At 37.7% G+C, this 27,722-nt stretch overlaps 1 protein-coding gene across 2 annotated transcripts in view; it reads right to left on the bottom strand.

Annotated features, from left to right (window-relative positions):
• The window catches only part of LOC306873920 (radixin), a 132,814-nt gene that overhangs the window by 27,497 nt on the left and 77,595 nt on the right, over positions 1-27,722 (bottom strand). For both annotated transcript variants that reach the window (XM_079423481.1, XM_079423482.1), the window contains exons 4-9: positions 22,990-23,085; positions 18,720-18,842; positions 11,476-11,627; positions 4,118-4,201; positions 3,809-3,955; positions 2,533-2,629 (exon numbers count right to left, since the gene is read on the bottom strand). In XM_079423481.1, the coding sequence (XP_079279607.1) occupies positions 2,533-2,629; positions 3,809-3,955; positions 4,118-4,201; positions 11,476-11,627; positions 18,720-18,842; positions 22,990-23,085 (699 nt within the window). The remainder of the gene's footprint in view (positions 1-2,532; positions 2,630-3,808; positions 3,956-4,117; positions 4,202-11,475; positions 11,628-18,719; positions 18,843-22,989; positions 23,086-27,722) is intronic.

The following is a 27,722-nucleotide window of genomic DNA, read 5'->3' as shown; positions in this document are numbered from 1 at the left end:
GTCGACTGTCATTAAAGGGATAGTTAACCCTAAAATTTAATTTCTGTCATTATTTACTCACTCACATGTTGTCCCAAACCTCTATTAATTTCTTGTGCTGAACCCAAAATAAGACATTTTGAAGAATGAGGGTAATCAAACAGTTGCTGGTCTACATTGAATTTGATAGCAGGAAAGAAAAATCCTATGGAAGTCACTGAGGACCAGCAACTGTTTGGTTTTCCACCTTCTTCAAAATAGCATTTATGTTCAGCAGAAGAAAAACTCATTCAGGTTTAAAACTACTTTTGAGTAAATGATGGTATAAAAATAAAACATTATGACAGAAATGACAGACAGATGACAGAATATTTATTTTTGGGAGAACTATTCATTTAACATTAACAAAACAACAAAACGCAAAGAGAAAAATCGCTCACTACTCTTGACTGAAAAACTTTAATACAGTTGCTTTAGGAATTAGTCTATGTAGTGTTTTATTTTTATATTTGTTCATTCAATTTCATTGAATGCTCCTGCTAAATACACCCATTGTACCTGAAAATAAAGCACTGTTTGTTTTATTTGTATGTGTATTTTTTAATAAGAAAGATAATGACAAAGATTTTTATCTTCGCTCCACTTTGGCCTAAATATCTGCCATGTCTTTTTTTTTTTTTTTACCTTGAAAGGCTTTGTCTTTCTAGTTTGGCTGTAATGCTCAGACAACTTGTAAAACCAAAATAGTAAAACCAACATGACAAAGAATCGTGATAAAATCGTGATATTTCTACAAAAAAAAAAATTGTGATATGATATTTTTTCCATATCGACCACCCCTACCCCACGTGAAACTGAAATAATAACCCGTGATATTTTGGCCATACTGCCCATCTAAGTCATTGATCCCACACTATCATCAGATGCGTCCTGTAGGATACACTTCTTGTACTTCGTTTGGGTACCACAAGGTGTCACTGTGGCCTCAAAGCTTACCCCTCGACTACTCTGGCTCGATTGCTATTCCTGCGGTAAAACACGCCCTCCTCAGTACAGTATGGACAAAGAAATGTAGAAATAAATAAATAAATATGAAAATAAATAAAAGTGAAAATAAATAAATGTATAAATAAAAAAATTAAAAATAAATGTGGAAAAAAATAATTTATTTTTGCGTTTTTACTTTTCTTTGTATATTTATTTATTTTTGCTTTTTTACATTTCTTTGTACATTTCTTTCTTTCTAATTATGGCATTCCATAGGCAGACTTAGCGGTTGCGGCGCGTCCGTTGTAGACACAGTGTTACTCACCTATCGAGAAGAAACAAGCAACCTCGGCGTCCGATTGCAGGCCTTCCGCTCCTCGAGTTCTCTACAGTGCTGGAAAACTGATCCGATATTTACACGGGTCCTACTTCTTACCTTATCGTTCCGCAGACGTTTTCCTCTTTTGTTTTTTATCTCTATCTTTCTGTTGCTCGGCTCGGCTATTGTTTGTCCTGTGCACTGAACGCTCTCTCCTCCACATCATGAGTAGACACGCCCCTTACTGCTGATTGGCTACAAGTCTGTTTTGGTACTTGGCCCGACTCCGTTTTCTAAAGCGTATTTGAAAAATTACATACCCCACGTTTAAATGTAATAAATAATTGTTTAAATTTACATTTTAAAAATGGTAACAGTATTGACATTGCATGATGTCCCCCCTCAGTGAAGCTTCATAAATCATCAAAAATAGAACATTATAGAGGAGTGAGAGAAACATGCTTGTGTTTTAAGCGTTGGAATCCTGGTTGAGAGATGATGTAACCTCCTAGAAGTGATGTCACTTGAATGTACCATTATTTTACAAGGCTTTTTTTTGATGAGGGTAACAGGGCTGAGATGAAATCAGGACACCAATAAAATTATTTATATTTTATAAAATAAATTCATGCTTATGTCAAAAACACTGCATAACAATAAGACTGTATTTAGAATATTATGAAAATGTGATTTTTTTAAATATCATTTTGCAAATTAAAAGAAAAATCACAGTGAGGGACAGGCCAGAAACCTTACCCTTATCAGCTTAAATGCCATTTAAATTATTTAAAATAATATTTAATTGACTCTATATTGATGAAAGAATACATAGTATTGTTGTCTTTAAATTGCAAATTAATTTGTTGTAAATATTAAATCTATGTTTGTATATTTCTTAGGGACGCAAAAGCACCGATTTCGTGGAATGACCCCTACACAACATGTTGTACTCGTTTTCACAATGTACGAATGTGTCAATAATTATAAAAGTTTGCTATTCAGATTTGACATTCTTAGTCACTAGTCACTTATGTCAGGACATCCAACAAAGATGACTCATACCAATTTACAACTGTATGGTCACATTATTATAGATTTTCGTCCGCAAACATCTTTGCGCAAATTAGGCTAAACCAGAATATGGACCTTACCACAAAATGATGTGCATGTAAACACGGTCCAAATTGTGCTTAACTTCTGTAGTTCAAACTGACAGAATAATCATAAATAATCATCAAAATACTTACGGGTGCTTTTTTATCAATGGGCTTGATGACAAACTTCTTATCGTTGAAAGAAATGTTTCGGATCTCACTCCATGGGAACCCAATCTTTGGTGTGAGCCTTAAAGAAAAACAAGAGAGCGGTGAACAAGTTTGAAAATGTACATTTTATTAACATTATTCAGAAAATCATGTCAAAAACAGCCAGCAGTGGGCAGCAGAGGAAAACACTGACAGACACTGCTGACAGACAATCAAATCAACTGACCTCTTAGAATCTAATATGAAAGTAATTTTTGTGGAGTTGACTGACATGCATTGACCTGGGCATGGGCACTATGACCCCACATATACATAATATCCCGATTATGAAATGGTCCCACACTGTAAATAGGAATCAAGGCTGTATTTCCCTTCACCCAGGGGCAAAAGGCCAAAACATCACATGCTGTGACTCACCCTGTTCTAATGTCTGCCCTATAAGGCAAGGAACGGATGGGTGCTGAAGCAGGAGGTAGAGGTTAACTCTAATAATACAAATAATACTCACAAGATAACGTATTTACCATCATGCATTGTGTGTCAATTATTGCTTAGATGTAAATAAAAGCCTCAATTTACAACCCTTTTAGTTCTTTTAAGTTTTGGTTGCCTGAACATTCAATGAAGCGAGAAACCTCTCAGGTTTCATTAAAAATCTATTAATTAGTATCTTATGGGTTTGAAACAAAATGAGGGTGAGAAAAGTATGACGATTTAAATTTTTAAATGAACTACCCCTTCAATAAATCCTTTCAAAGAATGTACTGGAATTAGCAATCATACGTTTCTGAAACTCCAATGCCTATGCTAACATCCTAAATCATAAAATGTCAATAGAAATGATTATTTAAACTATAGTACAAAACAAACAAGCAAGCAAGCAAACAAACAAACAAACAAACAATAAATAAAAGCTCATGTTTCATCTATTAAACCATTTTAAAAAACTAATAATTAAAAAAAATATTTTAGGAATAAAACTGATCCAAAGTGACAGTACTTACTTTTATAAAAAATTATACTACAATTAAATGCTATTCTTTTAAATTCATCAAAGCAACCCTGAACAAAATGCATCACGGTTTCCACAAAAATATGAAGCAGCACATCTGTTTTTAACATTGATAATTATATGAAATGTTTCTTGAGCAGCAAATCAGCTGAAAATTCAGCTTTGCATCACAGTAATAAATCACATTTTAAACTATATTCAGTTTATACATAAAGCAAGTGAGAGACATTTCAGTGCAAGTCTTACTTGTCTTCATGTTCATAAATGTTGAGACCAAGAGCATCCACTCCCAGCCAGAGCTCTGTTCCCTTCTTATTTTTGATCTCAAAGTAATTCACTCCATACATCTCCAGATCCTGAGCGATCTTCAGATACTCCATCATAGAATCCTCTCTGTAAACATACACAATCATGCTGAGAATAGAAATTCTGCTATTAAGCATTGTGAAGTTCACAGTGTGTGTAGTTGGGGACTGAAAACACCATTGCCCCATTGTGCTCTTGTATTATAATCTATGTGTACTCTTGTGCATGTGTTTGTGTGTCAAGCCTTACCTCAGCATACCCCTGTGTTCTTCGTGCCATGTCTGTATTCTGTCCTCCCACTGTTCTTTAGTCAGTTTATGTTGCTCCAAAACTCTACATAATATTCACAACACATGATGAATCAGTCTGGTATCACTGTAGGGGTCAGAAAATGGACTAAATAATCATCGTAGTGTAAAAAATAAATTACACAAACTCTCATGGAGCACATAAAAACCGGAGACCTAAAAATTATGAACTGATATTCCTGAAGGCAGGGGAAGTCTTACAAAAGTGCTATTTGCATTGGTTTCGTTGCATGGGGTTAGATTTGTTTGGTACTTCCAGATATATGGATTTCGATTCACAAATTAACAAAGAGATTTACAAAAATTTAATATTGCGAGTGGATAATGCACATAAAACCTCACAATACTGAACTAGAAACTTAAAGTTAGTGAACTAACTTTGATGTTGTCTTGGCAAAAGAGCCAGAGTACTTGTGTGTCCAGCGTTCTTGAGCTGCCCCGCTGCCAAAAAAACATTCAACAGTATTTTTCTATGAACCCTTGCTATTTTTTTATTCTAATAAAAAGCCTACTAGGCTTTGACAACAGCTTCAACATTTGTTTTATTTTTCCCCTGTTTGCTATTTCAAAGTCCTGTCACCAAAGCATTGTGGGCAACGACACAGAAGGTAACTGAAACAATGTGGTTTAACTCAAGGCGATCCTCGGGGTCCAAGCACAATGGTTTGTGTAGATGATGCAGTTACACAATGGACGTGTTTGTTTTCAAATCAATTATGAGTCTTTATGTGAGTACTACTACATGTACAATATGAAAATATTACTAATTATTAGGGCTGCTCGATTATGGAAAAAATCATAATCACGATTATTTTGGTCATGATTGAAATCACGATTATTTTACACGATTACTCATTGACTTTGGAAATATGTTGCATTTATTGAACAGAACAGTGAATTCTCCTTAAAACAGATTAAGACAGATAAAACAGATAAAGGCAAACAAGATCAACAATGTAGTGCACTTCCACAATCTTTTGAAAACAAGTAATAAATAAAATATAAATAGTAAATAAAATAATAAATAAATTAGTCCAAAATAAATTTGCTCACGTATGTGCCTTAACAAACTGAAAAATGCAAAACAACATTTTACAACATTCTACATTTTAAACATAATTAACAATAAAATTCCGGTCAGTAACTCAGTCCAAGAATATTTTAAGGCTGGCACACTATCGCTCAGAATTAACAGCAAATATGTTTAACTTCAACTTTAGCCTATGTAAACATGTTTCAACATGGCCAAAATGCTGATAGGGTTACAGATCTAAACCTTAAAGGTTTTTAGCCAGAAACACCAGCCTATTCACATGATCTGGTTTCAGTGATGAACGCAAGCAGGAGACAATATTTCCCCTAGTGCTAAAGACTCGCTCTGATGAAGAACTTGTGGCTGGAATACAAAGATATTTCCTTGCCAGGTTGGAAAGACGTGGGAAGATTCTCGGAGATTCCTTCCACCACTTCAGTGGGTCTTCCTCAGCATCCAGTGTCTCTGTCTGCTCTTTTTCTGCCATCTTCACTCGCGCTGATTTTTAAATGCGATCAGATACCACATACGCAACTTCTTCGCTGACAGTATAGAGTGAGAGAGTTCGGGCTTCTGGAAGGGCGAAAGTGCGGATGGGCGCGCGCGCGCGTGCGTCAGAACGCAGGTCAAAATAACTTTAAAAAAAAAAAGTGAATAATCGTTTTTTTTCGATTACACCATTTTTGTGATCGTTGAGACCCGAAATCGAAATTCGATTAATTGCACAGCCCTACTAATTATTATAACTAATATACTAATTATTAGGGATGCACAATATTTATCGGACCGATAAATTATCGACCGATATGAGAGAAAATTACGTCATTTTTATTGCTCCGATAAATGAATTAAATCCGATAACTAGATCCGATAAAGTATGCTTGCTGGTAAATCAATCAATCAGTCTGATTTATCTGAGATTCATCTTCTTTCCGAGTGCAAGTGATTACAGCTTTAAACTGCAGTGACTCTCAGCATGTGTTGTGCTCATTACGTCATCATTTGCGAACATGTCTTCGCCGGTCTGGAAGTTTTTCTCGGTGGCAGAGGAGGACAATGCCATTGCTATTTCCAACGCATGTTCAGCAAGGATTCCGAAAGGAGGAAAAAAGGCATCAAGTAGGGTTGTGACAGTGAGGAAATTTTCCCACTGGTTAATCGACGTGTGTCAACACCTTACCGGTATCACCTCGGTGGATGGGGGATGGACGTCGTTTGACGTTTTTCTCTCTTTTCCTCCGGTTTTAAATAGCTTGTAAGCTCTGTGCGCGTTTTATTTTCACTTTTAAATTAGTGGCAATTCGGCGTCAAGCAGTTATTTGTTTTTAGTTCGCTTGAGTTTTCTCACTTTCCTTTGCTTAAATAGCTTGTAAAAGCACCGTGCATATTTTATTTTCACTTTTAAATTAACGGCAATTCGGCATCAATTACAACATACAACATAGAACATATTGCTAACTTTTATTAACAAAACGAATAAAAATGCACCATGCTATATGCCTAATATAAAATAACATAACTTACAAATTTTAAATATGCATGGTAGGCCTATACAAAACAGAAAATCAGTAAAGACTGAGGAACAAATAATTATAAAACGTAGAACGTTTATTAGTGAGATGGAAAGTTTTGAGGCAAGGACTGCATATACCTTGATGTAAAATAATGGGAAAAATATCACAGTTTAAATAAAATAAAAATCAGCAAATACTGTGGAACCAAATGAGAAACGAATGTTTAATAAATAAATAAATAAATAGACCTTCCAATATCACCTTAGATAAATGGCAGGTCAACAGGCTTTTCAAAATCCAAAAATATTTTTAAAACAGGCGCTTTTACAGTTCGTTTTGACACACTTCTGCCATCGTCTTGTCTTTTTCACCTCACTCTTGTCAGTCAGCTCGACTCTCTCCTCAGGTGATAAATGAAATCTGATCTGTGATGCGCAACTGTCGTTCGTTCACAAAAATGAACCGAAATACATGCCTTACAGACATGATAAATATATCTAAAGAAAGCTTTAAATTGCTACTTAACAAAATAAAAACGAAAACAAAAACTATTTAATACAATCGTTATCCGTGAAGATGCACTTCTATCTAAAGGCGCGTCTAACGAGGAGATGGCGAATCCTTACTATTTCCCCCGGACACATTCATGGTAATTACTTTTGCTGGGGCTTTGGCTTTATTGCGTGTATTTGAAGGCAGAACTCTTGAGCTGTGCTGACGGCTCGCTGCTGCTGCGGGACACTAAACACCATCGAGCCGCTCTTGACAGTCGGTCAAGATCAGTCGGTCAGCACGGACTCATGTTGTTTCCACCAGCGCGGCAATTTTTTTCATCAATAATTGATGAATGTCTCAAATATAAAGATAAGGAGAAGCATAAAAAACTGGCCTGAGGATGGGCCCACGTCTGAACTATGATGTGAATATTGGCCCGAAGCCCGGCCCTAGGGACATAAAGTAGGAGCCTGACTTTAAATTAAATTTAAAATAATAATAATAATTGGGGGCTAAAAGTGTGTTGTAATGCAAGCGTTACTGAACATGTACTGAGTAAAATATTACTGAAAATTGATTAGTAATGCCTTACACTACTGCATTATAGCAAATAGTAATACGTTACTGTAATGCATTACTTTTGTAACGCCTTACTCCCAACACTGCTTAAAGACTATATAACTTTCTCATCCTCGTGCACTAAAAACGTTGAATAGATGCATTTCTTTATGCATGAAATATTTGAATATAAATTTGTTGTTAATGAGTTGTTAATTGCAGATAAACCATAGTTCTGTCATAATTCTGTTAAACCATTTCTGTTACAAAGTATTGTGGTGCCTTACACAAAAAATAAAAAACATTTGAAGAGACAGGACTGATGTTTGCTATAGTTAGGCCAGAGCTACTAAAATATCAGTTTAATCAGTGAATCTTAGATTTTGTATTCTCCTGGGTGCACAAACTGCAGATTATATGAAAATTATAATATAAAAATATGAATTTATCGTATCGGCCATGAGAAGGACTTAATTATCGGTTATCGATATCGGTTAAAATTTTTCATATCGTGCATCCCTACTAATTATTATAACTAATATAGTGTCCCTTGGACTTAAATTCGGTTATGTGTGATAACTTGAGAAACATTGTCACTACCATTAAAATTAAGATAAAAAGTAATGGTATTTAGGAGATTACAGTTTTTGCATACTATATTGGACTATTAAAGATTATGAAAATATAAATGAATGTATATGAATTTTATTATTTAGTCACTTGAAACATTTTCAAAATCTTTAAACAGATCTTGAATGATTTGTTATCCTGTGGCTCCCTCGTGTGGACAACATTAGCATTCTGGCCTTCATCTCTGAACAATATTAAGATGAAATGGCCAAAATTTTGAATGATTACAAATGTTTAATGATTAGTTTACTGATAATACACCCACATTAATGCTTTAAGAGTTTAATTTTCAACTTACATTTAGTGAAGATTGATTATTATGTGACTTGTTTAATGTTTTTTTTTTTGTTTTGTTATAGTCTATAAACAATATAATGATGAAAAAATTGAAAAATATTGTTTTCACAATATTTTCTATAGACACTTGTCTATAGAAATTGTATTGTATTGTATTGTATTGTAATGAAGAAGGTTGTGACAACAAAATTTGTCATTACTAAAAATTAAACACTAATTTCATTTATATTGTTTTTCAATAGGTCAAGCACCTTTTCATATATATGGCTGTTCCCAAGGGTTTTTTAGGATCTACATTTCAAAAAGTAAGTCAAGTAGGCTACTTCAAGCTTTTTAAGCAGCTTGTACAAACCCAGGTAATATAGGGCGCTGTAATTGTCTATTCTAACAAACAAGTTTATTATGAAAAAAAAAAAAAAAAAAAAAAGTAGATATCAGTTAAATTGCGCGATAAACTATTTGCAAACAACAGTATAAGAGAGCAGGTTTTAGGTTTGTAGATGTTTAGATGAATAAATGGAAGAATCCTAAAATAGCATTGCATAGTTTTCATTAAATATTGATTCTTGTTACAGCAATAAATAAATTCATAAATAAAAGAAGCCAAGACAAACGAATGATTTTCTGTTTTTTATGGATTAACATTGAAGACAGAAAGCAACTGGTAAATGCGGTCATTTTAATTAATGTTCACATCCATCCACCTCCGATTTATTTCTTAACAGTTTATGTTCACGTGAGACAATCAAATGTATCACAGATCTGTGATTTTTAACACTGCTCTGACCATCAGACAGTCATTATTAACGAGCCCTGACCCATTAATGATGAGATATGCTGGATTAGCTTGTCAGTGTGAATGAAATTTATGTATTTATTTGTATTTTAACCAATTTTAAAGTGAAAGTGAGAGGACTCCTCCCTCTAGAGGAGAGAATTTCTCCTGTAGAGGCGCAATTTTTCTCACCCAATGTAAGTCTATAGGAAATTTTACATTTTTAATAATTAATTATAAAAAAAACAGTCTGATCAGTCTGAAAAGATATAGCAAAAAACTAGACATCAGGGCCCAGGTTTTCCACCTACATTTCACTGCTGTTTATACTCTGTATAATTGTGTATGTGACAAATAAAAATCTTGAATCTTGAATCTGCCGAGATTGGGGCTTGTGGCATTTAAGCCCTAGGAGGAGTTAGTGTCAGAAAATTGGCTCAGAAGAATAATAATGTTTAAATAGCATAACATTTGCCTTTCGCCAAGCCAACATAACAATGTGTCTTTGTATTTCATTTGGATGCATTTATTTTTGTCAAGTGCCATGCCTCATCACTTCTTTCTCTGTACTACTCACACACTTACAGTGGATATTAAGAATTTCAACTAGGTCCGCTACTGTGCCTATTATTAGGGGTGCGCCCGATCCTACACTCAGTATCGGTCTTGAAGTAGTATTGGAGCCAGAACAGATACAGAGTATACGATCAGTGCATCCCTTAATCCCTGATCCAATTTTGATCGATATTGTGCATGCTACTCTGTGTTATTGTTAAGCCCCACAAGAGGCATAAAACAATATAAAGCACCATAAAGTTTTCGTACACTATAGTCTTCTGAAGCCATTCAACAGCTTAATGTGAGGTACAGATATTTAAGCCATTAAATTAAAGTTCACGTAAACTCTTCTTTCTGCTACAGCTGTCAGTCATTCTCCATTTTGCATTCAAATCTCGGTCACATTCAGTTACGATGGTCAGCATGGCAAATCACTCTCCAAGATCATTTAATGTTCCTACTGTTATACTTGATTTGTAGATAAAGGTCTATGGTTTTGTATAAAAGGACTTTATCTTGTTGAAGTTTATTGCTGTTTTTCAACCATGTTACTTGCTACTGGGTGTCTGTTCACAACATGGGAGTAGAAAAGTCTATGAATTGTTCTTCACACGCAGAGTAACTGAAATTTAAAACTGTTAAAAGGCTCAATAAACTGTCGCGTAGATCTAATACACTACGCATCAATATCGCTTCCATTTATGCTTTGAACCTTTCACTGTGAAAAGCTGCATGCTGTGACTCAATGTTACTTTAAATGCATCATTCTGCGCACGGGATGTGCATAAGCAATTTGTGCCACTCTGTATTAGAGCTTTTAATATTATAATACTTTAATACAAAATTTTTGCTGCATTTTCAGCTGGCTAAAAACGCTTTCGTTGACACATGGTCTAAGCGCATGCAAAGGATCTCCGAAAAGCCTCTTTAAAAGCAATATTTCTAAAAACAAAAAAGGCTGCAGAAACTAGTCAACCTCAATATTGAACTAGTCTTCTAAGAACTAGTCTAAGAAATTAGAAGTTTCTTGACCTATCCTATCATATCCTTATCATATTTCACTGTTTCAACTGTCTGTAAGTCATGGTGCTTTGCAAGGTGATTCAACAAGAGGCCATTAAAGGCTTGCCAAGGCACAGGAACATTTAATTATAGCCTGCAATGACGCATTGGGTTCTGTTTTACTGTGTACTGAAGCATGAGAGTATCAGAAGTTTAAAAAAATAAAATAAAATTCCGCCCTGAAATCATCATCTTCTGAATCTGAAAGTATCTTGTATTTATGTACCATTTTGAACTACACATTTGTAATAAATCATAGCAGAGAAAGAGAGGGAGAGAATATCATTATAGCTCCACATTACACTTGCAACAACCATCGAGCTACTGACAGGGGGACATCCAACTTGTGTATTACTGTATTGAGAAGACAGGCTCACCTCTGTGGTAGCAGCCTATCATTGGTGAGGTAACCGGGCTTGTGAATGTCTCTGTTGTAGTCAGCATACTTGGCCTGAACAGAGTAAGATGCCAGTAGGACTGCTGTTTCCGGAGGGCAGTAAATCTCATCATTCAAAATGGCTTCCTTCACCTAGACAACACAAACAGTCAATATTAATATTTTCAGTCAATATTAAATTTATGAAAGAACTATGAGCTTCTCTTTGTAGTGTATTTTTTTGGTTTGATAACTTGAAAAGTAAAGCAAACTTGAAAGTAACTTTAAAGTAAAGTAATTAGTAATCCGATTACTTTTTGAATGCAGTAATCAGTAATGTAATCAAATTACAATTTTAAAAGTAGTAATTAGTAACTTGTAGTGGATTACTTTTTTTTAGTAACTTACCCAACACTGAGGTAAGCTAGACCCATAGAATTTACAAATGGCCGCACCCATTTTTGTAAATGTACTTCAAAGTAGGGGTGTGCGATATGACGATTTTTGATCGTGGACGATAAAAATGTCTCCACGATCTGCTTTTGAAGAAATGTCGTAGTATCGTGCTACAGCACACATTATGTCAAATACAGTTCTGGCGCCTCCGTCTCTATGTACTGTACAACACGACATACAGCAGTAGAGTTACTCTGACAGGACACTGCACTTATTCGCGATCGCAAAAGTACATTATTTGCACACAAGCCTTGCTGGTTAAATGTTTAATTCGCGCGCTGGTCTGACGTGTGCTTTTTCTGAGCGCGTAAGTTACACCTGAAGCACGCGCACTAAAAAGCCTGTCTAACAGCGCCTGATTACTCAACTAATTTATTTTTTGCACTAATACTGTCAAAACACACAAGGTTTACATACAGACTCAGTTGGTTATCTCTAAAATAAAAGTAAATAGTTAAGAGAGAAACAGATGCGTTCCTGTATATTAGATGCGTGCAGGTCTTAAAGGGACAGGACACTAAACGTGCTGTCGACTGTCATTAAAGGGATAGTTCACCCTAAAATTTAATTTCTGTCATTATTTACTCACTCACATGTTGTCCCAAACCTCTATTAATTTCTTGTGCTGAACCCAAAATAAGACATTTTGAAGAATGAGGGTAACCAAACAGTTGCTGGTCCACATTGACTTTGATAGCAGGAAAGAAAAATCCTATGGAAGTCACTGAGGACCAGCAACTGTTTGGTTTTCCACCTTCTTCAAAATAGCATTTATGTTCAGCAGAAGAAAGAAACTCATTCAGGTTTAAAACAACTTTTGAGTAAATGATGGTATAAAAATAAAACAGATGACTATTTAGTTTTGGGGGGAACTATTCATTTAACGTTAACAAAACAACAAAACGCAAAGAGAAAAATCGCTCACTACTCTTGACTGAAAAACTTTAATACAGTTGCTTTAGGAATCAGTCCATCTAGTGTTTTATTTTTATATTTGATCATTCAATTTCATTGAATGCTCCTGCTAAATACACCCATTGTACCTGAAAATAAAGCACTGTTTGTTTTATTTGTATATTATATGTATTTGTAATGTGTATCTTTGTTCTTATTTTTTTAATAAGAAAGATAAAATGATGACAAAGATTTTTATCTTCGCCCACTTTGGCCTAAATATCTGCCATGTCTTTTTTTTTGTTTTTTGTTACCTTGAAAGGCTTTGTCTTTCTAGTTTGGCTGTAATGCTCAGACAACTTGTAAAACCAACATGACAAAGAATCGTGATAAAATCGTGAATCGTGATATTTCTAAAAAAACAAATCGTGATGATATTTTTCCCATATCGCCCACCCCTACTTCAAAGTAATAATAATAACAATAATAATATTCTTTATAATAATGAATTTATTTAAACAATTTTTAAGGAATATCATGTTTGTCCATGTTTTAACTTCGTATACCTCTGTTGAGCAGAACCGTGCCAAAAATAAGTTGTTAAATTTTCATTTGATAATATTTTAATACATTAATTAAAATGTTAAAGTGGGATTTAAAAAAAGTGTGATATAGATACACATAAGGTGTATAGCTTTATTTTTTTTATTGTTTTTCAGAAGGGAGACTTCAATACTTTCATTACTTTCAAGTTTGTTGTAATAAAGGATTTGTTCACTCAAATAACTTGTTCTTATTCTTTTAAGAGACATTATTACTGATAATTATTGTTTAATATATACCATGATACTGTGAAACCATGATATTTTCTGAGACGATTATCATACCTTTACAACCCTATAGGCAAGTAAACACATTACATATGTGATGTGTGATATTGATATTTTCCTGACACCACAGATAAATTTAAGTTTGCTCCTATCTAGCCGCTAATCTTTCAAATCATAATCCTATAAAGATGGAACTAGAGGTGGGCCCACCTGAATCTGGCTCTTATATATGGAGATTCAGGGGCTATCTGTTGAAAGACCCAGAATTTATTCGTTTTATGAAAAATCACATTGATGTATACTTAGAAGCTAACTTGAATTCCTCTTCTCATTCGAATATTTGGGAAGCCCCTTAAGGCTTAGGCCTATATTACCCCTTTTCCTCCTAAGCAGTTCCAGGTGCTAGTTCAGAGCCAGTGTTATAGCCTGTTCTTAGTTAGTTCGACTGGCGAGCCCTTTAAGAACCGAGAACTCTCTAGCCAATACAGAGCCAGGTCTTACATCACTGAATACGTTTCATGTTTCGGATCACTAGCGCGGCACAACAGGCTTGCTCGATGTGCATCAGCGCCACGCAGATCGATCACTAAAGCACATAAAGAGCAGTCTGCTTTCCAGTCGCTCCCGCAGCACCCCGATATGCCTGCACCGACCGGTCCGCGCAGCGCCGATCTATCCCGGACAAGCCTAAACAAACTATCAGCAATGGGGGACGTTGCGTTGCTATTGATGTTCATGGCTTTGCGAACCTACATCGGCATCCAAACACGGCGAATCAAACGTGTTAGCGTTTAGCTGCTATTTCAAATATGGCGGTCCAAGTTTCTGTTCGTCTTGTTGGTCACGGTAACCCCAGCCCCTGACGCAAGCGGTTCTTTCTTCTACCCCAGCAATGTTGTGGTGCTACTTACGAACCGCTTTTCCTGGTTCGGAGCTGGTGCTTTGGATGTCGAAAAACAAAGAACCGGTTTGAAACTAGGCTCTGACTCCGAACCAGCACTGGAACTGCCTTGGTAGAAAAGGGGTATATTACCCCTTTTCCACCTAAGCAGTTCCAGGTGCTAGTTCAGAGCCAGTGCTATAGCTGGTTCTTAGTTAGTTCGACTGGCGAACCCTTTAAGAACCGGTTGCTTTTCCACAAGTTAGAGAGCCAATACAGAGCCAGCTCTTACGTCACTGAATACGTTTCATGTTTCGGTTCACTAGCGCAGCACAACAGGCTTGTTCGATGTACATCAGCGCTACGCAGATTGATCGATCGGCACACAACACACTAAAGCACCGCGAGAGCGATCCAAAAGCATAAAGAGCCGTCTGCTTTCCAGTCGCTCCCGCAGCACCCCGATATGCCTCGTACCGAACGGTCCGCGCATCGCCGATCTATCCCGGACAAGCATAAACAAACTATCAGCAATGTGCTATTTGCGGTGCTATTTGATGTTCATGGCTTTGCGAACCTACATCGGCATCCAAACACGGCGAATCAAACGTGTTAGCGTTTAGCTGCTATTTCAAATATGGCGGTCCAAGTTTCTGTTCGTCTTGTTGGTCACAGTAACCCCGCCCCCAGCTCCTGACGCAAGCAGTTCCTCCTTCTAGCCCAGCAATGTTTTGGTACTACTTACGAACCGCTTTTACTGGTTCTTTGGATGTCGTAAAACAAAGAACCGTTTCGAAACTAGGCTCTGGCTCCGAACCAGCACTGGAACTGCTTAGGTGGAAAAGGGGTATATGAGAGGGCAAGAATAAGATAAGGTAATCTCAATTAGAAAAAGACATCAGAACATTGGAGAAGGTTCATTGCTTGACAAAAAATAAATAAAATAAAAAGCTCTGACTAAAAAATTTATATTATACAATAACCTATGCACTATTAAGTTTGAAGTGGCTTTGGCTAGGACAAATTATCACTATTATGAATTTAACAATAAAACAAGCAAATGACTTGCATGGCAGATAAGGAAAAAGGAAGATTCTGAAAAATATATCTATTGCATTAAGGTGGAGGATGGTAGAGGTTTAGAAGATCCAAACGACAAATTTGGCCTTTTAAAATAGTTTTTTCCAAACTAGGTGGTTTAAGTTTCTTATTAATCTGTAACTATAACAATGAAAATCCCTGTTAAATTATCTCTTTTTCATAAGCAAATGTTATTAGCTTGGTACCCCATTGTTAAACACAATTTAAAAATGGTATTATTTTTGTATCTCAACTTTTCAATCAAAATGGTTCAATCTGTAATTGCTCTGAGTTTTTAGCTAAGTATGGAATTCCTGTTAGTCCGAAAGAGTTTGCAATTGTTGCTGATGCAGTGCCACATGGAGTTCTCATGCTTTTTAGAGGTCTTTCTTTTCCAATCTCATGTCACTCAGTGGATCTTTGTAAAACATTTGTTGCAAAACAGTGCCTTTTGTCATCCAAGTAAAAAAACAATAGGAAAATTAGAGTTTTGTTTCAGATGGAGTCTATTTCTATGCCTTATGTAATCTCTTATTGGAATGGTTTAGTAAGTGATATTCCCTGGAAGAAAGTTTGGTCATTACCTCACAAATATTTAATTACTAACAAAATGAGAGAAATTGCATTTAAGTTGATTCATAGAATTTACCCGGATAAGTGCTCTCTTAAAAGACTTAAGAATGATATTAACACCAACTGTTCTTTCTGTTTAGAAAACAATGAAACTTCTTTACATTTATTCTGGAATTGATCTTACACAACATAATTTTTGTGTGACATTCTTGACTTTATCAAATGTTATGTGAATCCTAATTTTGAGTTTACTTATAGCAATGTCATTTTTGGCTTTCATGATTGTGAAAAAAAAGGTGATACTTATTTCATAAACCTTATTTTCCTAAATATCATATTCATAAATGTAAATTTTCCAAATGTACACCTTTTTGTAAGATTCAAACTTGAATTGAAAATGTATTTTAAATTTATTGAATTCTCCACGAACTTGAAAGCAATAAGAGCAGTGGCTTTGTTGAAGGACTTCGCACTTCCTCTGGACTGAAAAACTGAATGACCCTGGACTGTTGTTGTGATTTGACGATGACTATTGTTATTGTTTTTTCATGCATAAAAAAAAACAAAAAAAAAAACAATGCATTACAATTGCCCGCTATAAACGTCCTGGAACTATTTGAGGTCTAAGTGAATCACGTGACGATCGGGCGTTTTGAACTTTCGTTGTCGCAATTGTTTCTCAACGGCTCTGATTTGCAGCAAAGAAAGAAATTTACATTTTACCATTGTAATGAAAACTGACCCACTACTGTGTTTTAGACTTAGTTTTGTGGTATATTTTGCACTTTGAACAATTTACCTGTTTTTACTTACAGTTTACTGTACAGAGTACTGAACGAGTAACGAGAGAGATCTTGAGAGAATTGTTCAAAGTGCAAAAAAACCACAAAATGAAGTGTAGTTCAGGCGCACACCAGTGCCCAACGTTTTGCTCCGGTTTCCGGGTTGAACGACATGTTTCCTGGAAACGGTGTGCAACGGGGTTTGAGATACGCTTTCTCTTGTTTGGTGGGTGTGTCAAAAATGTCATCCCAATCAGTAGCAAAGTGTTTATAAACCACGCGGTATTAAAGAGACAGATGTGTCCAAGTGAAGTCATTTAATATGTGTCCGCTGCAGCTCAGTATATGCAACAATTGAAGATATTAGAAGACATGTTTGTCGTAAGAGTTTCATAGTAACATAGCATATCAACATGATGATGATGAATTTATAAGTAAATATAATTAACATATAAATAAATTCACAAGAGCAATATTGTTTGCGCATGTTTATTTACATTAAAGGCAAGATAACTGAAATAATAAGAGCACAAGTAAAGATCTGGAACTTCTTTGAGTCTGTCTAAATATGTAGTAATTGCAATGTCTTCTGATCCATATCCTTTCCTCAGGAAGGTGTGCTAGACACTAACAAAAATACTAGACATATTTATATATTTTGCTATTGTATTGTGGAGTGACACTTTCATAAACTTTTCTATGCTCCTCTGATTATATAATGGTAAATATTACAATATCATAGCACAACAACAGTGATCAGCAATAATGATAAGCCTAATACTCACAGTAAAAATAATAAGGTCATATAGATCATAACACAGTCTCGGAGGTAAGAAGTGGATTATCCTTCACCTGAAATTTCCTTTCGTCCTGAAATGTGAGGCAAACGTTTGACATAATCGGGCATCATTTCCATGGGCAAACTGTTAGAGATATCAAAAATACCTTCACAATTTAGCATCCCCAATGTCTTGAGATCATGTTCACCGAGGTTGCTGGCAATCGGTTGGAAATCCTCAGAGTTTATCAAATTCCAGAGCATGTGCTTTTTACACAGCCCTGAATAGCCGACTTCCTGTTGGGCGGAGCCTTATGACATGCAGCGCGAAAGTTGTTCGGCTCAATGAGATCTATACGTGTACCGAGTTTCATATGAATACGTGCAAGTATGTATGAGCTATACATCAAGTTTTCTGACTGTGTTCCAGGGGGCGCCCTGTGCCACGCCCGGGTCCCAGCCTCTGAGGCGTACTATTGGCCCGAATAGTCAAAAAATAAAAAATAAAAATAATCCTTAGAAAAACAATAGGGCCCTGCGGTTTAGTGCCTTGGGCCCTAATAATCCTAATCCCTAGAATAATCCATAGGGGCTAGGGCCCTATGTATTGTCTATGCAAGCACTGTCAATGCTATGCATTTTTAACATGCTTTTTTTTTAAAATACATATATATCATTGTTTTACTTCCATATATATACGTGATCACTGAAATTGTGGTAATAATAATCATTTGGCACTGTTCTGTAAGAAAAAAAAAAGATTGAAATTTAGCATACTTCCTTAAAATCAAGTATGCTAAATGGTAGAATTCTGTTGTTTCAAGACTTAAAAATTACAATCACGACATTGTTTTTGGTTCAGCACCACTGAAATTACTCCACATCCATCCTAACACAATATATTATAGTCATTTTCTAAACTAAATACATGCAATTTGATGGCAAGTGTGTGGACACTAGGTTCCCCAATACCTGTAAGAAGAAGAGACGTTGTGTTATCTCTTGGATCAGCTCTTCAGAAACATCTTCTGGAAAAAATTTTGCCCGGAACTTGAACTGCAGAGGGTTTTCCTTTCTAACATCCTGTTGAGTCACCTGCCAAGTTTTCACAGAAACACATTAAAGAACTTAATTTGCCCTGTTGATTTGACAAATACTTTTATCCAAAACGACATACACTGCATGCAAGGTATAAATTTCAGTTCATGCATTTGCTGAGAAATGAGATTTGAACCCATGTCCTTAGCATTGCTAGCACCACACTCTGTTTGAGCTACTGGAGTGCCATATAAAACCTAAATCAAGTGTCCAAGCTACTACTTTGACGCGTGTTCACGAGAATACCACAACGCATGCGTGTAGTGCTGCTGACCCGGGATTCAAGATTCAAGAGTTTTATTTGTCACATACACAATTATACAGAGTATAACCAGCAGTGAAATGTAGGTCAGGTCCGCTCCAAGGACAGTGCAATTATAAAGTATACAAATATTAAGAGAAGAAAAGTAGAAAAAATAAAATAAAATAAAAGAATAAAATAAAAAGATAAGATAAAAAATATAAATATAAATGTGCAGGTCAGTATGTTGTTGACTTAAATAGTACTAAGAGGAATGTGCAAAAAAGTTGTACAGGGTATATAAATAGCAGCAATATGAGGTAGAGAAAAATTATGAATAGCTTATTGATATGGTGATATTTACATGGATTCAAGTGATGTTATGACACAGAGTTAGAGTTTAGGAGCCTGATGGCCTGGGGGAAGAAGCTCCTCCTAAGTCTCTCAGTTTTTGCCATCAGGCTACGGAAGCGCTTACCAGATGGAAGCAAAGTGAATAGCTGGTTACCAGGGTGATTTGAGTCCTTGAAGATTTTAACAGCTCTATTTTTGCAGCGTTTGAGGTAGATGTCCTGCAGAGAGGGGAGAGCAGACCCTGAGATGCGCTCAGCTAAGCGCACAACTCTCTGTAGTGCTTTGCAGTCCTGATTGGAGCTGTTTCCATACCACACTGAGATGCACTGAGTCAATACACTTTCTATGGTCCCTGAATAGAAAGTTTTCAGGATTGCTGGTGAGACCCTGAATTTCCTCAGCTGTCGCAGATGGTACAGTCTTTGCCTGGCTTTCTTAACCTGTGTTTGGATGTGTGTAGTCCAAGTCAGGTTCTCGGAGATGTTTACACCGAGGTACTTGAAGCTGCTCACCCTCTCCACAGGGGTCCCACTGATCATAAGAGGTGTGTAGGGCTGCTGCTGTCTCTTCCTAAAGTCCATGATCAGCTCTTTAGTTTTGCTCACATTCAGAGAGAGACAGTTGTCCTGGCACCATGATGTGCGACTCTCTACCTCATCCAAGTATGCGGTCTCATCGTTGTTGGAGATGAGGCCCAGAACCACAGTATCATCAGCGAATTTGACAATAGATGTGGAGCTGTGAGAGGACACGCAGTCATGCGTGTAGAGAGAGTAGAGCAGGGGACTCAGGACACAGCCCTGTGGGGCTCCTATGTTCAGAGTGATGGAGTTTGAGGTGAACTGGCCAACTTTCACCACTTGAGGTCTGCCGGTGAGGAAGTCTTGAATCCAGTCACAGAGTGAGGAGTTTAGGCCGAGGTCTGTGAGTTTAGATGCCAGCTTGATGGGGACTATAGTGTTGAAAGCTGAGCTATAGTCAATGAATAGCAGCCTTACATAATTTCCATTGTTGCTATCCAAGTGTGTGAGGGAAGAGTGGAGAACGTGAGAAATGGCATCGTCCGTGGATCTGTTTGGGCGATAGGCAAACTGAAGAGGGTCCAGAGTATCAGGGATGGAGGAGCAAATGTGGCTCTTTACAAGTCTCTCAAAAACCTTCATGACTATAGATGTGAGGGCAACTGGGCGATAGTCATTCAGGCAAGAGGGTTTATTGTTCTTTGGCACAGGGATAATGATGGATTTTTTGAATGAGGTGGGAACCACGGCGGTAGCAAGGGACTCAAAGATAGAAGTGAACAAACCAGCGAGCTGATCGGCGCAGGACCTCAGAACACGGCCGGTTATCCCATCAGGTCCGGCTGCTTTCCTGACGTTCACTTTCTTTAGCGCCCTCCGAACCTCATCCTCCGACACGGTGATTACAGGATCATCGCTGCTCTGCCTGTTGCTTCCTGACGCGCTGGTCGGCAGAAACGCGCAGCCGCCGTTGCCATCGAAGCGGCCGTAGAAGATGCTTAACTCGTCGGCCAGCAACGGATCTGCTCTCACCTCCGCGGAGGATTTGTTTCCGAAGTCACAGATGGTCCTCAGTCCCTGCCACATCCGTCGAGAGTCGTTGAGCTGGAAATGAGACTCAATTCTCTCTCTGTATCTGTGTTTGGCGGCTCTTACTGCGCGTCGAAGAGCATAGCACGATGCTTTGTACTCGCTCGTATTCCCAGACAGAAGAGCCTCATTGTAAGCGGCGGTGCGTGTGTTAACCGCGGCACGGATTGTTCTGTCCACCCACGGTTTCTGATTGGAGAATGTCCTTATCGTTATTGTTTCTGTAGCTTGCTCGGTTAGCGTGTTTACGAAGCTTAATGCTACATCCGTGAACTCGCTGATGTCAGAAGAACTCGCCCGGAACATGTCCCAGTCGACGTCATCAAGCGCCGCCTGCAGCATAGTCTCTGAGTGGGAGGACCAGCGCGTCACTACTCTCTGCACCGGAGGTTCCTGAACGAGCCTTTGTTTGTATCTCGGTGTTAGAAAAATGGCGGCATGGTCCGATTTGCCAAAAGCCGGTAGTGAGCGGGCTTTGTAGGCATCCTTGAACTGAGTGTAGCAATGATCCAGTGTGTTTGGTCCTCTAGTTGGACAGGATACATGTTGATAAAAGTTCGGCATGACCTGCTTGAGGTTGGCTTTGTTAAAGTCCCCCGCGATGATGAAGGCAGCGTCAGGATGTTTGTTAATGTAGCCGCTGAGCACATCGTGAAGCTTAGACACAGCCAAGCCGGTGTCCGCCTGTGGTGGAATGTACACGGCAGTAACAATGATCGATGAAAACTCCCGGGGCAGATAAAATGGGCGGTAAATAATGGAAAGATGTTCCAGATGAGGCGAGCAGGAACGTGACAGAATGGAGATATTCCTGGGATCACACCATTTCTTGTTGATCATGAAACGTACTCCTCCACCCCTGGATTTACCGGCCTCTGCTGTTCTGTCCGTCCGAAAGACAGAGAAGTTATCACTCGGCATTACAGCAGTGTCCGGGACCGAGGACGAAAGCCACGTTTCTGACAAACAAAGGATGTTACAGTCCCTAATGTCCCGTTGGAAACTAATCCTGGCTCTAAGATCGTCCATCTTATTCTCCAAGGATTGGACATTAGCGAGGAGAATGCTTGGGAGAGGAGGACTGTGAGCCCTTTTCCTGAGTCTGACTCGAATTCCAGCGCGCTTCCCGCGGTGTTTCTTGATCCGTCGCCTCGGGGGGGTGTTGTTTATCTCCGTGTTCCGAAGAATCTCCAGAGGCCACACAGGATTCGTGGATAAAGTGTCCTGAAACAGGTTGGTGTAGCGGTTTCCAATGTCCAAAAGTGTTTCTATGTTGTAGGTGATCAGTGCCGACGTGAGATGTGTAAAAAGAGAAAGTAAAACTAAGTAAAAAAGAAAGTTGAAGCAAAATCTCAGTGGAGCGACCCGAACGGCGTCCGAACACAGCGGCGCCATCTTGAAGGAGCCGGCGTTCGTGAATGCGCGCCGAAGACTGACATGGAAGACAAGAAATTGTTGAATAAAGTCGTTTCATAAAATCAAGGTTGAACCAATGATGTCACATGGACTATTTTAACAATGTCCTTACTTCCTCTCTGGGTCTTGAACATGGTATTTGCACTGCTGTCTATGGAAGGTCAGAAAGCTCTTGGATCTTCATCTTCATTCTTTTTATTTTATTTGTGTTCCGACGATGAATGAAGGTCTAATAGGTTTGTGATGACACAAGGGTACTTAATAGAATTTTAATTTTTGGGTGAACTAACCCTTTAAGGCTGTTTTTGCAAGTTTCCATAAAGCTGTTTATAGAAAAGTTCAGGTTTTTACAGCAGGACATCTTTAACCACAGGCTAATTTTCCCCCACTGTTTTTTTTTTTTTTTGCTGCTGTTGAACAGGAAGCCAGTTAAAACTGCACATATGAGGTGTAGTGGAATTGTGGTTTAATAAGAACAGTAGTACTAGCAAGAGACATAGAAAAGTGGGAGGGAAAGCCTTACCTTTTTATTCAGCTTCAGCCACGTTGTGTAGCCTTTACTGTCCACATACTGCAGACCGAAAAACCAGACCTCTCGCAGACCTACCGTCTTCACCACCTGCAGGATGACCATGAACAAATAAATTTTATTCAACAATCAACATATGAAAGAGGTTTTTTTTTTTTTTTTTTTTTACATCGAAGTTACCATTTCTGATTGAATTCAACTACTCAATATTAAAGGGATAGTTCACCCAAAAATGAAAATTCTGTCATTAATTACTCACCCTCATATCGTTCCAAACCCGTAAGACCTTCGTTCATCTTCGGAACACAAATTAAGATATTTTTGATGCATTCTGAGATTTCTTTGACCCTCCTATAGACAGCAATGTAATTACCAGAAACGTAGCAAGGAGATCGGTAAAATAATACATGTGACATCAGGGTTGCAATCGTAATTTTACAAAGATACGAGATTAATTTTTGTGTGCAAAGAAAACAAAAATAGCGACTTAATTCAACAATTAGTCTCCTCTGCGTCAATCTAACGGCATTTTGGTATCCACTGAACGTAAACAGTGTATTCTATTCTGTGTCAGCTGCATCTGTCTCAGAATGCATCAAAAATATCTTAATTTGTGTTCCGAAGATGAATGGAGGCCATACAGGTTTGGAACGACATGAGGGTGAGTAATTAATGACAGAATTTTTATTTTTGGGTGAACTATCCCTTTAAGGATATGCTAAATAAACAATAATAATAATAATAATATTATTATTATGATAATATATATACACATACATATATACACATATCAAAAACTTAGATATGTATGTTATATATATATAAACGTGAATTCTTATATAGCTATCTAAACATGAAGTATAGTTTGCACAATACACCTGTGTGTGACTCTGATCAATGTCTCTGAGTTTTGTTACCGCTCTGTGCCCATCATCCGCTATTTCCAGCACTTAATCAAGCCACTCTTTAATACATGTGGACGTTTTATTTCACATGTCATTGCGTTTGCATTGGCTCTTCGATTTCGTCCGCAACCATTGAAGTATTCGGTTTCTACAGCGACTCATTTGGCGCATATTCTCTTTCTATGAAACCTGTAAACCGCATTCACTGGTTCTAAATGTATAGCGGCACCAACTCTATAGCAGTTTACAGAGCACTGCAATTATTTAGTTTTTACTAGAATACAATCAAATGGCTTTCCCAACTCATTTTTGCGTACGCACGGCACATTATTTCTCTGCGCACGCAGCTTAGAGGAACTAGGGATGGCTCGATGCCATAATTTTGGCTTCGGTACGATACCAAAATGTAATACCTCGGCATGGATACTAAATCGATACCATAGGTGGCAAATAACCAGCCTCAAAAGATAAGTGAATTGAAAACAATTAGCTATATTAAAATAATAATAATAAAACAGATTCATATCTTAATACCTTTGAATCAAACTGTAACAAAAAACCTACACAGAACATTTTGATGTTGGAGGGAGGGGGGGGGGGGGGGGGGTTGGGAAACATATCTGAAGTAAAATATATTCAAATCTTCTATCTTTGCAGTGCAAACAAAATGTCTAAAAAAAAAAACCTACCGGGAAGATAGGTTACATTTTGAGTTTGAAGAAAAAACTAAATACAATTGAAGTAACGCAATTAATGAAACAAATGTTGCTTTACTGTAAAGTGTTATTCTAACAGTCAAAGTAATATTCAAGATCACGTTATTATTACGCTCTCTGTTTTTTTTTTTTCAGATTTCAGACTCAGCCAAAGAAAAAGTATTAAATAAATCTCACTCTCTTGGCTGCTTCATATTAGCGGTCAGCGGCATGGCAGAAACATTCCCTTCATATTATTGATACAAAAATTAAATATAGCAAAACTCTTGCTTAATTCAAATTCAATATGCATATAACAAGAGATATTTGCATATATTACGTGACCAAAACTTCACTGGTTCTAGCGTGTCACACATGCACATTTGAGCTTTCGTTGTTACTGTATCACATCTTATGTATATGTGCGTTGATCAGTTGTAAATAAAATTTCAAATTAAATCTGAATTTATTAATGATGCACTCACCTGTCGATCTCTAAATTTTCTGAAAAGATCAGGATGAGCAAGCGACAAGTGCTTAAAAAGGTTTGATGTGTTGTCTCTTTTAAAACGCATGATTTATAGCAACGCTTGCATACAGGCGCAGTAAGGCCACCTTTGTCATCTGCTTTATATGCAAAGTAATGCCATATTTCACTTCTACTGTTCTCTTTATTTATTAATTTCGGGTGCGTTGATGGAGTTTCATCTGTTTGATCCATCGCGTTGTTCTGTTGTCACATTTACTGGTTGCGCAACAATTTGGGAAGCACTGCCACCCTACAGGTGAACTATGCAACAGCAGCATATGAAATACCAAACTGAGCTAAATTATGATATCGTACCATTTTAAATATAATATATACACCGGTATTTTTCCAGTACCGCGCATCCCTAGAGGGAACATTGTGTGTGTGTGTGTGTATTAGGGGTGGCATGGTACACAGATGTCACGGTTTGGTACGTACCTTGGTTTGGGGGTCACGGTTCGATATGATTTCGGCACAACAGGAAAGAAAACAAATCTACTATGCTCGGTTTCTTTTCATTTATTTTGAACAGTAGTACAGTAGTAATACTAAATATTATATTACATTATATATATAATCTGCAGCACATATATACTGTACATACAAGGAACATGTTCTTGAAATATATTTGATTTAGTTAACAGATAAACAAGCGGAAAAAAAAACAGCGCGTTTCAGTTCATTTGTGTGACCGGCAATTTGTTCACAGAAAGGAAACTCAAATGGTTTTGTTTTCATTGTGAGTGTACATAAATAAAAGCAGATCTTTATACAGTGATGCATTATTAAGACGATAAGTGTTTAAAGTTGATTCTGCTGGTATAAGGAAACAGTTGAAGTGATTGCGTCACATGCACACACACATCAGTTCCAGCATTGCTAAAGTTGGTTCTTTCTCAAAATAAAATACAAACATCAGCGTGCCTGCCTCTGTGTCACCGTTGGAACGCGACTTTAGTACAAAGCCTAAAATTTACAAAAATAATAGTTTAGTATTCAGATACATTACATCACAAATATGGAAATATTATGGAATATTTGGAGTTGTGCCGAATGAGAGAGCACAAAGCTCATTTCGCAAACAGTTGAGTGCACAAGACTTTAAAGTATACTCCTTTGTCAGTCTATGTGAGAGACGCATTCAGCACACGGTCACTGTTTAGTGGGCCTTGTTTTCAAGCACGCAACTCATGGCATTCGCTGTTCTTCTGCTGGTGGTTATCAAACAGTGTTGCATTGCTGCGGGTGCCCCCTTCTGGATTGGGGGTGAATTGCCTGTATTCGTTGTAAGGCCTCACGCACCGAACAGAGATGCCCGTACCGTGACGGTTCGGTACGAATACATGTACCGTGCCACCCCACTTTGCTACAATGTAAAATAGTGAGTGTACAGCTTGTATAACAGTGTAAATTTGCTGTCCCCTCAAAATAACTCAACACACAGCCATTAATGTCTAAACCGCTGGCCACAAAAGTGAGTACACCCCAAATTGAAAATGTCCAAATTGTGCCCAATTAGCCATTTTCTCTCCCCGGTGTCATGTGACTCGTTAGTGTTACAAAGTCTCAGGTGTGAATGGGGAGCAGTTGTGTTAATTTTGGTGTTATCGCTCTCACTCTCTCATACTAGTCACTGGAAGTTCAACGTGGCACCGCATGGCAAAGAACTCTCTGAGGATCTGAAAAAAAGGATTGTTGCTCTACATAAAGATGGTGTAGGCTATATGAAGATTGCCAAGACCCTGAAACTGAGCTTCAGCATGGTGGCCAAGACCATACAGTGGTTTAACAGGACAGGTTCCACTCAGAACAGGCCTCGCCATGGACGACCAAAGAAGTTGAGTGCACGTGTCTGCCATTTTGCTGAGAGGTTTGCGATTGTAGCTCCGTGTAGCTACGCTTTCTGCTGAATTTTACTATCACTCGCTGTGGTTTAAAGTGATAAAATATAACTTAATTCCCTCCATATTTCTGATATTATCTATCAAACTAATCTGACTAATTTGATCGTTCGGTTTTAATCTAAAGCCAGTTAGCTTGTCATTCGCATTTCTAGTCGCGCCTATTATTGTTTTCTTTTTTCTCGCTCCTTTTCATCGCTCTCTTGCTCCGTTTGAACTCACGAGTACATCAAACAACAGTGGTAAGTAAATCATTCCTCTATCACGGTGAGTAATGGCTTCTCCTTCTCTTGTTATTTGCACTTTATGTCACGTATAGTTTATCTCTCTCTGTCGGCGATGAGGGATTCACATGTGATAAATGCAGGGATATAGTTAGGCTGACAGAGAAGATTTTAGAACTAGAGACACGCATCCAAACTTTAACTGAGGACAGTAAGAATGTGAGGGCTGTAGATACTGCTTTGGATGCGACTAGCTCAGCAAGTCATGTACATTGTTTGGTTCTGGTAGAGCCTGTGCAGCAGGGCAACTGGGTGACTGTAAGGCGGCCTGGTCGCGGGTCAAAACACCACTCTTCCGTTCCGATCAAAACATCAAACAGGTTCTCCCCACTCAGTGACGCACCCACTGAGAAACCTGATGAAAGTGCTCTAGTTATTGGCGATTCTATTGTACGGAATGTGAAAATAGACAC

This window comes from Barbus barbus (assembly GCF_936440315.1).
Source record: "Barbus barbus genome assembly, chromosome: 8".
Classification (NCBI taxonomy): domain Eukaryota; kingdom Metazoa; phylum Chordata; class Actinopteri; order Cypriniformes; family Cyprinidae; genus Barbus; species Barbus barbus.
This window is presented reverse-complemented; position numbering and strand designations above follow the sequence as displayed.